The sequence below is a fragment of the Pelophylax lessonae genome (genome assembly GCF_965119305.1).
Source record: "Pelophylax lessonae genome assembly, chromosome: 5".
Classification (NCBI taxonomy): Eukaryota; Metazoa; Chordata; class Amphibia; order Anura; family Ranidae; genus Pelophylax; species Pelophylax lessonae.
This window is the reverse complement of record NC_138772.1, coordinates 386,430,903-386,449,533: the sequence shown is the minus strand read 5'-3', so window position 1 is coordinate 386,449,533 and position 18,631 is coordinate 386,430,903. Positions and strand designations below refer to the sequence as shown.

Genomic DNA, 18,631 nt, shown 5'->3' with positions numbered 1-18,631 from the left:
AGATGCTGTGTAAAGCTTTACTGCCAAGAAACATGTTTGCATACTGTATTACCAGCTACACAACACAAAAGAGATCTTAATATGAAAGTATGCTAAGAAGAAAACTTCTATCAGTATCCTTAGTTCATTTTTTAATCTGTACACAGACTATAAGGACCTTTGTCAACAGGTTTTGGGCTTGTCAATTAAATCAGTTCAACATCAGTTTTCGACACCTCTAAGATCATTCAGAATTCATCGATAGGTGCATTTAAGCTGCTATTGACCTCCTTCTGACCCGAGTCAAGCAAGCTTCGCATTGCATTAGACTTGCATGGTAATACAAAGCCTGCTTGAAGTTAACAAAAACCAATTGAAAAGCTCAACTGCTATGGGTTACAGTAATTTTTTTTTCAAACACACATCTGATAAAAAAAAGGGTTTGAGATCCTAGAACTACTGAGGATTTTCCACTACGTTATCCGTTGGTTATAAGGATTGCGTTACTATTTTTTAATTGTTCTGTTGACCTAAGCAGGGGCGTAACTACAGGGGTTGCAGGGGTTGCAATCGCAACTGGGCCCCATGCTCAAGTAGGCCCATGGGGCTCCCCTGTACACCTGAATAGGAGGGGCGGCGGGGGCAGCATGTAGAGAAATCACTGTCCTCCTTTTTCCTTCTGTAGCTGCAGGAGGAAAATGGAGGAGATTGGTTCCTCTGTACGCTGCCCCCGCCACTTCTCCTATCCAGTATACTTGTGTTCTGCTGTATCTGGGCCCCTGTGTGCTCCCCTGGTCCCCCCCCCTTCTGTGCTGCCCCCCCCCCTTCAGAATGCTCCCTTCCCTCTCCTGCCGGCTGCTGCAGGGGATGTGTCACAATAGAGAACCAGGAAGGGGTCAGTAAATCTGTAATTTACCAGCTCCTTCCTTTTCTGAATGGACAGAGTCATAGTCAGTGACATTGTAAAAAAATTAAATAAAATGATAAAAATAATACAATTAAAATACCAAAAAAAAAACTACTGACACAAGTGGTCGATCTTCCAGGATCGCAAAGGTCACACTTGCGTCAGGGCCCAGGCATTCCACCACCGTGGGTAGGCCCCAAGATGGCAGGAAGGGGGCCCACTGCAGAACTTGTGAAAGGGTCCCGCTGCGGGACCGTAATAAAGGGCCCCGCAACTAGAGTAAATGGCCCCAGGGCGCCAGGGGTACAGGGGGCCCTTCATGGTTTCTTGCACCGGGGCCCTGAAGGTTCTAGTTACGCCTCTGGACCTAAGTTAAATAATATCACTTTTAAAAAAATTGATAATTGTATCTGAGGAATTGTGTACATGTGTTTTATAAAGCACTTGTACAATTTTTTCAGCTCTGTTTGGAAAATGATGTTATAGGCAACTTTTTTCGTTGCTTATTGATCCTCACTGTGAGTGGTCTGCTTTAGGCACATGAGTGCTGAGCTTGGAAATATGACTCATTGTTACTGTATCAGTGCAAGAGTTATGGATTGGAATGTTAACCATGACAAGCTCAATTGTTGTTCATCAACATATCAATGTGATATCAAACTTTTCTACAAACGAACTTGTTTACCAAAGCCAAATGCACAGGCCATTTTAATTATTGATATAGGACAGGAGTCAGTTAACAACAAGCAATGCTGGATTTTGCACTATTTACAAATATCCTAAAACCCTCATGCATAGAAAAGCAGTGCCAGTGGCAGCGTTCAACAATTTTTTTCTTCACGATCGTCCCCTGGCATCTTTTCTGTGGCTTTTGTATGCAGTAAAACTCACCAAAATGACTGTGTCCATATAGAAAAGAAATAATGAATATGTCTTGGACTGTTGAATGAATCAATAATGTACTAATCTACTAATGGTATGGCAATGTTTTCTTCAATAAAGGCAAAGTAACCATTTGAAGTGTAATATAAAATGGCAAGACAATATAGTTCTTATGATGATGCTGCTTTCTGTAATATGCTGGTCACCATGTATCAAAAATCTCCCTAGTCTTACAAAGATTATTTTTGTTCCAGTGATGTTTTTTCAATTTTTAACTGATAGTTTCCATGCTCTTTGGAAATATAAAAAAGCAAATAATCATAGGAGTAATAGAGATATTTGATTCACTAAAGAAATCCTGTTGCCATAGATGGAATCAGATTTTTTCTTTTCCAATAGATGTTAAAGGAGAGATTAGCTCTGACTATGGTAGTGGTGTAGTGTTGAAATATGTATGTCTGATCAGCTTGCCTCCCATGCAAGTCCTTTCTTAAAGCTGGCGATACATGGTTCAGCAGGAATTGGCCGAATTGGATCCATGTATGGCTGTTCCCATTAGAGAGGAGTTGATCTAGTAAACAATTCCTCCCGAACAGGACTGTCAGTATATTTTTGCTCCATCTGCACTTGTAGCCAATCGGCTGCAGTGCTGATCAGTGTATTCTGACAGTGGATGAGTCCAGCTGGCAGAATACAATAGCGCAATGGGGGGGGGGGGGAGAGGCATTTTTAAATCCGCTGGCTGGCTGATCTAAAAAAACAAAAAAAGATCCATCTTTGGCCAGCTTACCTGCTGTAGGTTTGACATAATGCGCAAGGAGGGTAACAGAAAGTGTTTAGTATAGGATTTAAAATGATGCATTACAGAGATGGGGGAACTGAATTCCTTATTGTTCTAGACAGCCTTATTGTTCCAGCCTCTAGAAAATACAGTCGATATGAGTAACCAAAACGTCTTTCTTTGACCTTTTTTGCAGCGGCGTTATAAACCTTCCCTCTGTGTAAACATGTATCTACCTTGAATCTGTAGTCTTTAAAGTTTGCATCAATTATTGTCTGTTTTTTCCTTCTCTCTTTTATCCTTTTCTTTCTTCCTGCTTTGACCTGCTTGTGGTGTATGGCAGATCCATTTGTGCCAACTGCAATTCTAGGTGAGATCATTTCCCTTCATAAAAGTTATCTGTACAAATGACTAGGATAGACAGTGATAGCAGAAGAGACTTTACCCATGCGTCCTGTGTTTGGCTCTTCACACAGCAGTGACTCTAGTGATTCTTACACATGCAAATGCTGAACATGTTATGAAGAAAAGTATTCAATGTTCATTAAATGGTGCTACTAAAGATTGTTTTGTATACGTGGGGGTCATTCAAATCTATCACAGCTTTGCCCACTTGGCTTGTACACAATCTTATACTACAATATTTTCGTGGGACAGTTTTTCACTGTGACTGCATGTTGGAGCTGAATACTTCTAAAGTAAAACATGTAACAGTGGCAGCCAAGCAATGACTCTGCTAGCTACTAATGGGCTATGACTCCCATCAATTACTTGCTGGATGGAGTTTCCAGGGTTGATGGGAATTATAGCCCAGGTGAAAGCTGGAGAACCAAATGTTGGCTATCACTGATCTGCAATGTTTGTCTGATAATCTCATGCTTCTGTCTTTCTATTCCCTTAAATTTGGTAGAACAGTCTAATTTTACAAGTATTTATTTTTCACACCTGTAAATTTTAATCTTTCAGACATTTTTGTAGAATAAATGCTTTTTCTCTTCATTGAACACTTGTGCTGTCAACTTTAAGGTACTTCGTAATTAGTTTTTTACATCAAATAGAAATTTATAATAAAGTCAGACTCAAACAATAGAAGATGTTGAACCTGTTTCACTTGTAAACAAGCACTGCAAATTTTATTAAACATCACATGTCAGATCTTAACTGTCATACATCTACAAATCAATGTGAAGCATTCTTGTTGAAACATTTATAATATCTTCAAGGAGCAGAGCCATCAAACTACTTACAGTTATCACTATTTTTCTGGTCTGGGACCTGATGTCAGGTGTGCTTTCAACTTTTTCTATTAAATAGACTAAGATCCATTCACCACATTGATTTACTGTCCTGTTATTAGAAATCTGGAAATTTAGAGATTGCAAAAATACCATGTATTCAAGTCATATAAAACAGAACAAAACAGTCAAAAGGGGGATTATTACATTGTGTTTTCTGCTATGAAGTTTTTTTCTTGATGCTGTATTGAGTGATATTAATGAATTACCTGGGTTGTTATAATGAATTGTGTAAAACCAGTTTATAGATTGCATGCCCTTACTGGCGTTCAGAATTGATCCTTCAGATCTTTAAGGTTAGGAGTTTGCTACATAGCATGATAACTGTTTGACAGGCTATTAACCTCTCAGTTAATTGTTAGCAGTTCAAACTCTAATTTGTGGTATTCCTTTTCAAAGGAGTGACAACAGTAAGATGCCTGACATCTTATCGTACTAGGCAGAATTAGATTAGATTCCTGGTATATATTGAAAGTTCTTATAAAGCCAAATGGCTTGCTCTTGGCAGCTCCCGAAAAAAAAAGGGGGCACCTCTCCAAAAGACAGAAGTCACCTGATTTGGGAAGTACAGTGATTTGGGAAGAAGCATTTCAACCAATGAAGACACCAAAAAATAGTTCCTACAGTCTAAAGTGCAAACAGAAAACAGGTCGTGAGACTTTAAATGAGGCAGGTCACTAACTAAGATATACAAAATTAGAATATAAACCTAATCATTTATTATACATACAGTAATTGATACAAATGTTGACATCAGAGTCCAAAGTGGTATATTATTGATTCCACAAATGACAACAGGAAAAATACCAAAGAAAAGGAGGAGGATAATCTTTCAAAAGGTTCCCCATGTCAGTGGCTGAACAGTATGCTGACAGTTACATTTCAATAAAGTTCTGTGAAAAAAGGTAAACAGCGTGATGTGTTGGGATTAGTGCATTGAGCACTGTATCACAATGCCTGTGGATTCAGCTCAGATCACTGGTGTGACTGGCCCTTAGAGGAAAGCCTCGAACATACACAGTACTCAGCAGTGACCATGCTGCTCTTCCACTGACAGAGGCACCTTTTAAAGTTTGTCCTCCTGGTTTGGAGTGAATTGTTTTCAGAAGCTTTGCTTCAGGTCCAACTGATATATATAATTTATTTTAGAGCTCTGATGAAGAGTGAGTGCCTTGGCTGTATGATGTTTCTTGTTATTATTTTATTACCGGTATATATATATAGCACCATCAGTTCAGGCAGCGCTTATAGTGTACATTCACATCAATCCTTGCCCTCAAGGAGCTTACAATCTATGGTCTCTATCTCAAATTCATACATACATATACTGGGGCCAATTTAAGACAGGACCCAATTAGCCTACCAGCATGTCTTTGGAGTGTAGGAGGAAAACTGGAGTACTTGGAGAAAACCCACAGAGGCACAGGGAGAACATGCAATTCCCGGCAGGTAGTGCTGTATTTGTTTTTCCCTGTTGTCATTTGCAGAATCATTAAAATATCATTTTAAACTTTAAGAACGTTTTCTTGGCATCCTATCATACTAGCACAAGGACCTCTTAAAGTGTACCTGGATGCCTGATAGGGAAGAAACTTTTGATTAATTAATTTTTAGCCTGGCAATCACACAGACTTACGTACCATTACCAAGGAATGCCATAGCAGCACATGGACATGTTTGTCTAAAAATGTGAACTTCATTGTTTTACAACACCTGGAACTGAAACAATCACTTATACCAAGTAGGGTCCTGGCTTTAAATGGAATGTGATTGGATTTTATTAGCAGCCTCTGTGCTTTTAGACTTTGTTCATATTCTCTTCAGCTTTTAAAAGAGCGATGTGTACAAGTTTCTGCAAAGTATTTGTAATGTTTTTGGCAAGCTTTAAACTGTTTTGTTAGGGCCTTTAAAGCTTCAACAAAACTACTTGAATCTTGCTGAAAGATTTGAGAAAAGTTTCTATACACGCTGCTTGCATAAAAGTTAACTGCTTGCTGCTCAGCTACAGTACATTTACTACGGCAGGGTGGCACGGGCTGGCAGGATCATGTACATGTACGTCATCCTGTCTGTTCCAGGATTGCTAGCTTTGAGTGGCCGGGGTATCATTCGATCGCTATGCAATCATATGATCAGAATGTCACAATGTCAACAAAGTTGTTATAAATAAATTTCATTCATAACAGCTGTACTTCCTATAGTGATAATGTGATAGGCCCACAGTTATCACATGGTACCTGGGACAATTACAGCACCCTGTCCCTCGTGATAGCTGTGGGCCAATCACAGCACACAATAGTAAATCACAGCCGTTTTGAATGTTACCTATTCATGACAGTTCAAAACATTGCTGTTACAGTGATCACTACTGTAGCAGCAATAAAAAAAAAAAAAAAAGAAAACAATCCCTGACACTGAACTATTCTGATGAAAGTATGTAAAAAAAAATGTTAAAAAAAGAAAAGCAATATTAAAAAGAAAAAAAAGTTTAATAAATTGAATATATATATATATATATATATATATATATATATATATATTTTTTTTTTTTTTTTAACATACTATCACCAGTCAGCATCCCTGGTCACCACCACACTAGTCATATGATGACCCTGAACAAAAATGTATTGTATTTCTTCATTTTCCAAAAAATTGTGACAACAAAATTACAACATCAAAAAACTCGCCATGCCTTTTACTAAATATCTCAGACTTTCTACTTTCCAAAAAGGAGTCCTTTGGGAGGTATATGCACTGTCCTGCCACTTTAAGGACCTCAAAAAATTAGACATTAGCTGTCAGTACATCAGGACTGATCAATTTTAAAACATATATAAATACCATAGTTGTAGATGATATAACTTTCACACAAACCAATTAATATACACCAAAGACATGTAAAAAAAAAAAAAAAAACTATTTGTGTGAAAAAATATATTATATATATATATATATATATATATATATATAAAATGTAAATTTAATGTGCGTATAGTTGCATGGCCGCGCAATTGCCAGTTAAAGTAGTAGTATAATGCTGAATAGCAAGATAAAAGAGGTAAAACCTCCTGGAGGTCAAGTGGTTAAAAACAATGTGAAGAAGAACTAGTTCTGGTTTTTGTAGACATCTGCCTATTTTTTTAGATGTAAAAGGTCTCTTTACCACACTATTTGAAAATGGCTAGGGAATTATTATGACCAACCAAAATAATACAGACATTTTTATTTGAGATGTTACAGGAGAGGAATTTTAACATGTAGGAGTAAACACAATTGTGTTTTAACTAGTTAAATACCTACAGTACTTTCTTCCATGAGCAGATCTGCTTTAACACTACAGACCGTGTCAAATATCAATTACACAATCTATGGCAGTCTGGGATATTGTTCAAAATATCTACGAATTCTAAGAATTTCCCTCCTGTCCATCTAGTGAAGGGCTTTATCACACATATAAATGTCCCTTGAGGGAAGAAAATGCACAGTTTGGGTGAATAAATCTGTTAGATTTAATTGCAGGATTATAGTAAGCCTATTAAGTAAAATCTTAGATATTTTTTCATTCCCTTATCTCTGCCCAGCACTTCTGACACTGACAAGTAAGCCTGTCATACAGTTTTAATTCACAAAATATATTAGATAATCAAATTTGTATTTATAGTACACAGCATTATCTGTATACAATGGGATGCCAACATGTCTTGTTTATGAATAGAAGAAAAAACTCTGAAAAATTAGAAAAACCATTTCCCCTCTTTCAAAAATTCTGTCATGAAACTGGACCTATAAATTTGTCCCAGTATGATATAAAACAGTGGTGGTCAACCTTCTAGAAAAAGGAGGACTCAATTGCGGGGCCTTCATATGTTCAGAGGGTCAATTATCAGTATATGTAGTGCTACAAATGACTGTCAGAGACAGCCAATATTCTGCTTATGGTCACCGAAGATTGGGAACCTGCTACAGGTGTGGTTAAAGGCTGGAGATATGCTGCAGGAAACTGTAGAGATCTAGGATATGTTTCATGAGACATTATTTAAACTTTGCAATTCAATACTCCTGTTGCTGGAGCCTGAGGGCTGCACAGCAAGTACCAAAGGACCACAGGTTTGGTACCAGGGGAACACAAGTAATATTAATTGTATTTTTTATTTATCAGTATTTAGGCTTAAAATACTAATATTGTTTCAACTATGTTCATAAATATATCCACCGTCCCTGTGAATCCTTATTAACCAAAGAAACTTGCTCTCCGCTAGGTAATGTCTACCATGCCAAAGATGCCAGCAATAATGCCTAGTCATTTGTAGGTTCTGATTTTATTTTCAGTTTCAGATAGATTAGTGAATAACGACTGGACTGCTTTTTCAACAACGATCATGTAAGCTGCAGGTTTTTAATGTCATTGATCTTGATATTTTTTAAATGAAGATTATCCAGTGTTGGACATATCAGTGCAGTCCATACAGGCACAAAGGGCCTCTGAGATCATGAAAATTATCCAGTGTTGGACATATCAGTGCAGTCCATACAGGCACAAAGGGCCTCTTAGGTCCTGGGGCCCATTGCAGGTAGGGGCTTCTTCTGCCTGCAATGGGCCCAAGAACCTCAGCGGCCAGATAACAAGCAGTGTACTTTCAGTGCCTGAAGGTATCCTGGCTGGGTTCCGGGTCTGTGGGCACTTCTAAAAATGTCCAATTTACAAACATAAATGTCATTTTTGGTGTGATTTTTTTCTCTCAAAGTTCATTATTTTGTTTTCTCACAATTCATTAAGCTATAATGCATCATTTCTGCAAAGGGACCCCTCACTGATTCTTTTCATCACTGAGCATATCAATTTAAAAAAAAAAAAACTATAGCAGACTATACCACTATAGTGCAGCAACTAGTGGGCTGAGCAGTAAGGGGGCCTAGTAATGTAGTTACAGGTAGAAATGGAAATTATGAGAAAGTTTGAGGCCCTATAATGAAATTGGTATAATTGTACACCATTATTAGGTATAACCTGAAGCGTGTCTAATAGTTTGTGTTTATTTTTTGTGTAATATAAAAATGTTATTTATATGTATATCTACACAATAGCCACGCAAGCAAAAATTCTAATATATATATATATATATATATATAGATAGATAGATAGATAGATAGATAGATAGATAGATAGATAGATAGATAGATAGATAGATAGATAGATAGATAGATAGATAGATAAAATCTACATTGATCTTAGCCAAAAGGCTGAGAAGCTATATATATATATATATATATATATATATATATATATATATATATATATATATATATATATATAAAATCTTGTAAAAGTCCATTAATATATTAAGTTGTGCATTTAAATGTTTACATTTTCAACAGTAAAGTATACTTTTTTTGTGTAGCTTCCTAAAATATGTATTAAATATATAAAATAAAAGTTATAGGCAAAAGCAGACCACACTTTTCAAACTATTTGCCATATAATGCATACATTAGAATTAAAGAAATAAAAAAAATGTATTTGTATAATAGAAGAGATGTAACTCTAAGTCAGATTACTGAACTTTTCTTCATAGCAGAAAACATTTACTAGGTATGCAAAATTAAGACCTACTAATAAAATATAGTCTAAATGCCAAATCTAAATATCACAGTAACAAGTGTTTCATTAAATGTAAGAAAATGCATTTGTAAATATATATGAGTTTGGCTTTTTATCAAATGGAAGTTTTCAATGAAGGAAAACAGCACTAAAGATGTTATTTTTTAAAGAGTTTACTTCCTGCAATATTTAGTATGTAAATACTTTTGTGAAAGCTTATATAATGTTTGTGATGCTTTTGAGATCTTTATTAAACTGTTGCATGGTATGTAGTACTGATGACCAATTATTTTTATTCCATTATAAACTGTATACATATATTTTTTAATATGACTTATATTCAATGTAAACATTTTGTACAGAAATTTTTGTGGGAGGGGGTGTTGTTATGTTTTCCTATTACTGATTTTCTTTGTTTTTATTTCAAATGTTCTGTTTTTTCGATGCATTCTGGTCATGGCATTTTTAATTTTCTGTAGAAAATCTGGAATACCAGGACCAGAATGGGAGTTTGAAAACCAGGACTGGACCAGAATCTCATGAGGATATGGAGTTAGGTTGGATATACTGTGATACAAAAATTTGATGGATTATTTGACAATTAAAAATAAACAAAATTAAATGGCATTATGTTTTTTGTCCTTTGTGTCGTATCTTATTTTTAGGCATGATGTAGTAGATTGTATATATTATGTTACCTTTAAGTAATATCCCTTCATAGATCTATGTCTTCATTATGCACATGTGCATGAAATACATAAACTATAGGATACATCATACCCAAATAGAAACCCATTTAAAGTATAGCCTTTGGACTAATATAAGTATTAATTTAAGTAAAATGATAATTTTAAAAAAAATAAGCAATATAAGTGAACATTTGACTTTTGACCTATTAATTTGTCAGACAATGAAAATATGTTTTTATTTTTATCACTTCCACCATTAAATAAAAATACTCATCTAGATAAAATAGGCGAACTACAGTAGGATTAAAGGAAACCTTTAGTGAGAGAAACAGGGAATCTGCTATTGAACTCTTTGTGAAAATGTTAGTTGCTAGGCTGCTCCTGGCTTCAGTACTTTGAGACACTGACCTGGAGCAATGCATGTTAAGGAAGTCAAAACAAACTCCTAATTCGAATGCTTGTTCAAAGATAGTCACTTAGGAAGTACTGAAGCCACTGGATTGCCATGACAACCAGAGAACTATCATTTTCAGAAGGAGAAATCGAAAATGGCAGCCTCTATACTTTCTCACTAAAGGTTAATTTTCAAGGGGATTTCGACTTTTAATATAAAAGTAGACCCGTAATTCAAAGAACTCAGTGTGATAACACTGAGTTGTCTCTGAGCCCTCACCATATCTTTGTAAGCCTTTGACAAAAAATTATGCTCATAAAGAACCATTATACCATAAAGAATGAGCCACAATATAATGGTGCAGCACTTGAAATATGAAAGTGCAGCTATTGATCCCAATCCTAGATGTGTAGGAGTTGGGCATCTCATTTTTTTGCCATTCCAAGTTTTCTCCAAAAAGGGTCCACTTTTAGCTCTGAGTAGAAAATCCCCAAACGTTTGTTACCCTGCCCTTCATTAATAATAGGTATACAATCATAGATCCACCAAAATTATTAGCACTTAGCTGCCTATTTTCTGTGGCTTTTTAGTTTGACCTCATACCCCCTCTCTTCTATTTGACCACAGTCAGGAGCCATGCTGTTGATAATGAATACATTTTAATTGCTTATGCCCTGTCTTATTTTTTTCCTACTCTTTTCCCTCCTGATATATCTTCTTAAAAGTGCCAATTAATGGTAAGTTTCTCTTTGTACACTCTGGAGAAACAACTATGGGGGAGGTGGGTGCCCTTTCCCATGCTGGATGAGTATACATTGCAAAGTTCTGTATATTTTTCCAGCAATTGGAAGGAAAAATGGCAGGGGAAACTATGTAGGTCTTTTTTTTATACCCAGTGGTTCTGTTTTTGTCTGTTTGCATCTCAGTTTTGCCCCATTTCATGTGTTGTTTAAGAACCTTGGTTACAAGTTGCATGCAAATGAATGGGGTAGAACTGTAAACCTTAAACGTCTGTACCCTAAACCAGTGTCCAACCATATTGTGTTCCATTTTTTTTCCATATGTTTTATAGGGTTTTAGTTAGTTATTTACTTTGTAGCTCTGTTACGTATACTGTTACAAACTACTCTGTGAATTTGTTTCAGTCTGTTTCATTTGTATTTGATGCATCGTTACCAACTATTTAAAATGTAATTTAAAATGTGCATATTTCCTATGTCAGTGTTTTGCCTTTTATCCCGTCATAATTTCATTTCCACCGTTTTTCATTTATATTTTTGTGTTTTTGCTTTTTTTTTTTAATTTATGTTTATACTTCATTTATATTTCATTTATATTTTATACAAGTTTGAAATCACTAACCCTGTTTTGTTTTGTTTCTGATAGATGAAAACCACACGAACAGCGAGACAAGCAGCTTAGCCCAGTCTCATACATACAAGAAACGGGAGGCAGCTGATGTTCCCTACCAGACAGGCCAGCTTCACCCAGCCATCCGGGTAGCTGACTTGCTGCAGCACATCACACAGATGAAATGTGCTGAAGGCTACGGATTCAAAGAAGAGTATGAAGTGAGTATGAAACCTAGACGGGTACGATGGCAGGAGGTGCTGCAAAAAAAGGTATAATGCAGCAGAAACTTCAAATGCCTTTTTCATCTCTTGTAATTTCCAAAAAGAACTTTCAATATTTTATTTTGAACATTCATTATTAATATTTTAGATTCAACGAGATAGCTACATAACAGGTTTGAAGAGTTGACACCGTTGCCTTTCATCTCCTCTCTAGCTGACAGGATGTGAACTTTGAGGATGCATAAAGTCTGATTTCTTATATTGTTAAATGTTTTTCTGACGGGCATCCAGTTTGGGTTGTATTGATTACACTGTGTGCCTGAGCCCTTCTGTCTTGTTACTTTTAAACAAGAATGACATTGCTTTAGGGACATGGACGCAAACTCATTCATAAGGTTAAGATTTACAGTAAAAGGACCTTAAAACTTAAAACACAGGTTAGGTTTTTAGTTTCAAGATTTAGGAGTTCATCATAACTTAAAATACAAGAGAAAGTATGATAGTTAATTGCAGTATCATAAAACACCCAGCTGACCTCTTGTACCATATTACTATGGAAGCATAAGAAGGCTAAAACTAACTCAAAGGATAGATAACATAAAGCAGTAGCCAACTTTTAGCTGTATTTACAGTATACAATATATAGAAGAATATAGATTTCATCAATGGCTTGACTGCCAAAAAGTTATATCACTTTCAGACCAACCCCGATAGGAACTGAGCAGCTGAGCCTTGTATGGATAGCAGACACTTACAGTCAGGGAGGATGGAATATGCAGTCAACAGATGACCACATTAGTGCATGTATGCGACCATCATGGGGCACTTTTTGCACATGTTTGATACATGCAAGACCCAGAAGTTCCTCAAAGATGCCAAACATCAATAGCTTGCAGATTTTACTATTAATGTGTGTGACCATATCTGTTATAGATCAGTTCATCTGAATCTGTAAGTAAATGAGGTCAGGCGCCCTAACTCCAAAGTGCGTGATAAATTCGTGGGAAGTTGCACTTTTATTTCTGTTAATGTTTTTAACAGCTTTTCATGTAAGTCAGCTTCTGGTTTAGGTTAAATGTTTCCTTAATGTAAAAGCTGGTGAAATGCACAGGAAAGGATGACACTTGTTGACTGATAGATGTAATGTGCAGTGTTCTGTAGCAGAAAAGATATGACCATGAAATTATTTGAAAAATAATCTCCCTTCACTGCCAGTACAACTTACAGGCGATTCCCCTGAGCTCTTGAATAACATTTTGCATCTGAGGGGAAGTCAGTCAGCATGTCTGTTTGACAAATGAGTGAGAATCAATAAACGGTGCTATCATGTCATGCATTATACTTTCTTTCTGCTGCATACTAGATGCTGCCTGTCTTTGTAGACTGCTGAATATTTTTTTCAACTTCTATGAAGATTTTCAATTGCTCATAACATAGTAAAGTTCCCTTTCTTTATATTGTCTATAGGTTCCTATCCACATCGTAGTAAAAATAATAATTCCTATGTTTGCGTCAATATTAATTTGCTGATAGTCTGAAAAAAATGAGTGTAGTTTACTGCAGACAGATTCAGAAACTAATAGAGAAGTCATGCTTAGTCTTGTCCCCTCCTTCATCCTAAGCCTAGGCATTGGTCCTTTTTAATGTCATAGGGAACCTTACTGACCAGAATCAGAATGTACAAGGGCCAAAAGCCAAAAGTGTCTATTTTTTACATAATTTTTACTGAAAAAAAAGCCTGCACAGAAACCATCAGAACATTACATCTGTAATATAAAAGTATATGCAGGTCAGTAAGGTTTCCTTTTAAATCTTCCTGCTTGCAAATATTTTGTAATCGAATTGCTTAAAATTGCAGCCAAAAAGTAATTACGTGACCTCGGCATGGTCTGGCTTAATGTTTGGTGATCAAGGGCAGGATGAGCTGGGAAACCAAGAATATATCAACCACTAGCCCTAACAGCACAGTGAACCATGATAAATGGCTTCAGCTGGCCACCCTGGCATCGCTGGGCTATGCAGTTCCGCTGGCAGCAGATTCAGGGTGAATCCCTCTGTATAGGACAGGCAGAGCTACTGTGTGACCCAGTCCATCCAGTCATGCCAACCACTCCCCTGCCTCTAAGAGCACACAAAGTGTGAGCAGGAATTGAACCCACTTGGTACCCATCCACCTCTTATACCTGTAGTAGCATTATTTGCTGCTGGGGGACTGCTCCGTTTGAATCAATAAAGCACAAATTGACAGGACAGAGCTTGGTGACATGCATCATGCAGTCCAAAATGGGAACGCCCAGGAGAACTAATTTGTTGAATGACATTGGGCATCATCTAGCTGTGAAATTACATTGACGCTATGGACAGAATGGGACAATTTAAGCTGCTTAATGTTAAGAGGAAAGTATAGCTCAAAATGCAGAATTTTAGTTATTAGTGTGACAATAGGGATTGACTGGTAGATAAATAAGGCCCCTTTCACAAGGGTGTTCCTGTTTGTTTCATAAGTTCAGTCACGGTTTTTTCAGTTTACATCAGTTTTCATCAGCTTTTCATCAGTTTACATCACTTTACATAAGTTTTTTATCAGTTTTTACAGCAGTTTTTACATCCACCTAACCAGTCCCGGAGCCATTTTTTTCATTTCAAATTTTTGGTTTACATGATTAAAACTATTAAAAATTATTTTAGTCCTGAAGATTACTTAAAACCTCCAACCATTATATCATTTCAGAAAACAAACACCTTAGAGAATATATTTGGGGTAGTTCCATTTTTTTAGGTCACATGATATTAGCACAACGGTTTATAAAATGCAAAATTTCAGTTAAAAAACAGTAAAGCAAATTTTAGGGCACACAAATACAATAGTTTACCCAAGTTTTTGGTAAAAAAATGAAAGATGAAGTTGCACCAAGTAAATAGATACCCAACATGTCAAGCATTAAAATTCAGTGCACCCGTGAAACAGCGAAAAAACATCAATACCCCATATTTTTAGTAGGAAATGCTTTAAAAACCCCTACAGGTTATCAGCTTAGCATTACCCATGAGCTCTGGTGCTAAAATTTTTGATCTTACTCTGGCATGTGTGGTGATATGTAACGTGTAGCACAATTGCCAGTTTTCTTTTTGTGAAGGAACCCCAATGTATGCTTGCATATGTGGAGGTGGACAGGCTCCAATTTTTTTCCTTTATGTGTTTTTTTTTTTTTTTTTGTCACGTATGATATTTTTGCCATCACATAGAGGGCCAATAGTCCCCTATGTGATAGCATATAAGTGACAGGTCCTCTTGGGGGGATGGGGGTCAGTGTGTGCGATAAGACGGGCAGGAGAGGAGAAGAGCAGTATATACAGTGAGGGGACAGTCTGTACAGACAGGCTCCCTCACTTACCGGCACTGACTGTCAGCTTTAAATGCAGATGCTTTTCTTTACTTTATAGCGCTGAGAAGGATCTGTCATTCGGCCCCCGCCACTAAAGTAAACAAAGGGGTGGGGTCACTGGGTGTTGTCACTGGGTGACCCTGCCCCTTTTTTACTTTAGTGGTGGGGGCCGAATGACAGATCCTTCTTGACACTATAAAGTATAGGGAAAAAAAAGAGCCAGCAATTACATTTAAAGCTGACAATGACAGTCGGTGCCGGCAATTTAGGGAGCCTGTCTGTACAGACTGCCCCCTCACTGTATATATTGCATATATTGCTCTTCACCTATACTACCTTTCTTTGCCCCCCCCCTCTTGTCTGCAGTACATACAGCCCCCCCCCCCCCACACACACACACACACACACACACTTTTTTATCTTTTGTTTACTTTCTGCTGTCAGTGGGAATGCCTGCTGACAGCAGAGATGAGTCATTAGTTGTCAGGACACCGGCGGTGCCGCCTCCGAACAACCGATGCAAAAACAGATGCAACAATGGACGGCTTGTTCATTTGCATCCGTTTATTCTCCAATCTGTAGACAGATGTGGATGTAAACGGATGTAAAAGGATGATCATCTATTTACATCCGTTTTTCCATAGAGATGCATTGATGTTTGTTTTTCATCCATCATAGGAGGGATGAAAAATGGACAAATGGTCTGCATGTGTGAAAGGGGCCTTAGTGAGATTGGAATTGAGCTTCAAGGAGTTTTATCATACTCTGAACAGTGCTAGCTTTTGTGTAATAATGTGTAGCGCTACCCCCGAGAAACCTGTTAATATTGGTTTCTCTACTCTTTGTCTGGCCCTCGGCAGAACTTCACTCCCGTTGACACCACCAGAATACCTTGACTGAGAACTCCCAACAGTCACGCAAAGAGGGCACGCTGACTTTTAGAAAAATGAGCAGATTGTATTGGCAGACCAAAGCAAAAAGTGTAACACAGAAGATTAGTAGTTCAGTGTTAATGTATGGAAAACAGTGCAATACAAATAAAATGCAATAAACCAAGGTACCTTTAAAGCTAAACTTTCCAACTGAGAGATTATGCCCCAAGTGACTGTGGAGGACTAAAAATAGGTAGGACAGGCTAGTTCACTTAAGGGCTCTCAGACGAGGGTCTAGGCTTAGGCCTGTAAGTTTAATACACTACTAGCAACCCAGTTCTGCTCCAGGTATGTAACAAGATCTGAGAAGTTCTTGAAGTAAACTTCTGCCAGCACAATTGGGGCCCTTTTAAGTTAGCGAGCAAAAGCAGTGGGATTTTTCTAAGGGGGAAGTTCAAAAGCAGTTGGAAAACTCAGTAGGTGGGTATACCCCCATAATGTAGCTAGGGAGGATAAACACATTCTAATAAAGGGGAAGAGCAATGCAGAGAGAGGAAGAGAGGATTAACAGGAGATAGCACTAAGGTATTATGCAGCAAGTAGAGGTGCTTGAGAAGTAATCAGAGTTGGATGTCTGGCGTAATGGCTCCTTTAGTGCTCTGTCTCTGGTGTTAATAGATGATATGCTCTCAGATGAAATTGGCAGCAATTGTTTTTAGCCTCTAATTGGAGAACTGTCAGTGGAGGGCTTGAGTTAAAAACAGGGATTAACTGTTATTTATGGTTGTTGTGGATCAGGGACCCTGTCACCAGATCCCTCTGTGACAGTACACATGCAACAGACAGTTTTCTGTTCGGTGGGTGGCCCCTTTAAACATCGATACAGCAGGGGCAGTCAAAACAAATGCGGATAATGAATGCTCCACCTTGGGTTACCTCCACGACTCAGTGCTCAGCTCAGCATTCCGCCCCTTGGCTCTAGTACAACCCCATCAGATGCAGCCCGGCCTGGCCTGGCCTGGCTCAGCACAACACAGCACAGCTAAACACACTCCTTCTCTGTTGGTGCATTTTTTTGTCTCACTGCCCGTCTACTGCCTGTCTCACTGCCTATTGTCCCTCTATCTTTCTGGTGCTTGTGGGCCTTGTAATTATGACCCCAGCTCCACTGTTTTCAAGGTCCTCCTTTAACCACTTAAGCCCCGGAAGATTTTACCCCCATTCCGACCAGGGGGTATTTTGCGATTCGGCACTGTGTGATTTTAACGGACAATTGCACGGTCGTGCGACGCTTTACCTAAACAAATTTGGCGTCCTTTTTTTCCCACAAACAGAGCTTTCTTTTGGTGGTATTTGATCACCTGTCCGATATTTTGATCACGCGCTATAAATAAAAAAAGAGCGTCAATTTTGCAAAAATAGCAATATTTTTCACATTTTGTTATATGAAATTCCCCCCCAAAAAAATGTAAAAATCAAAATTTTTTAACATTTTCGGCCAATTTGTTTTATGCTACCTATGTTTGGTAAAAAAAATCGCAAAAAGTGTATTTTGATTGGTTTGCGCAAAAGTTATCGCGTTTACTAACAAAGGGAAAGATTTTTGTCATTTTTGTTGTTTTTTTTTTAACGCGTAATGGCTGCGATCTGCGATTTTTTTTGCGGTACTGCGACATTGGGGCGGACAGATCGGACCCTTGACTGACATTTTTGACACTTTTGGGGTTACCAGTGACATTTCTACAGTAATCAGTGCTATACATATGCACTGTTACTGTAAAAATACACTGGTAGTGAAGGGGTTAACTTTATTTGGGAGGGAGGGGCTGTGTGTGTCCCTAGGGGCGTGCTTTCTACTGTGATTGGCTGTGGCTTGAGCTGTAAGGACACTGATCAACGGATCTACATAGTAGATCCGTGTGATCAGTGTTTTTACACCGAGGAGAATGACAGGTGGCTTGTTTACACAAGCCGCCTGACTTTCTCCCTCTCCCCCGACGATCGCCGAGTGACCGGCGGACATCGGGTCCGCCGGTCACACGCGCGGGGGGGTCCGTGACCACGCGGGAGCGGGAGCGCGCCTCCGGGGGCGCGCGCTCGCTCCCTAGACCCTCACAAGCTAGTGACGTAGCCCTAGTCGGCAAGTGGTTAAGACTACAATTCCCAGACTGTTCTTGTCACGTCCGTTCAAACTATGATTAAGCAAAGTAGTGGACACTGTCATCTTGTGAGCAATTAGAGTTCTGCATCTCATTAACAATGTTGATGGTTAC

The 18,631-nt window shown here is 38.0% G+C and overlaps 1 protein-coding gene across 9 annotated transcripts in view; it reads left to right on the top strand.

Moving 5' to 3' along the window:
- Window positions 1-18,631, top strand: part of PTPRM (protein tyrosine phosphatase receptor type M) — a 974,793-nt gene that overhangs the window by 778,215 nt on the left and 177,947 nt on the right. For 3 of the 9 annotated variants that reach the window (XM_082259730.1, XM_082259729.1, XM_082259732.1), the window contains 2 exons: window positions 2,893-2,919; window positions 11,913-12,097. In XM_082259730.1, the coding sequence (XP_082115856.1) occupies window positions 2,893-2,919; window positions 11,913-12,097 (212 nt within the window). Of the gene's footprint in view, window positions 1-2,892; window positions 2,920-9,922; window positions 10,013-11,912; window positions 12,098-18,631 lie in introns of all 9 variants that reach the window. The other 6 variants (XM_082259728.1, XM_082259733.1, XM_082259731.1 and 3 more) reach the window with 3 other exon arrangements.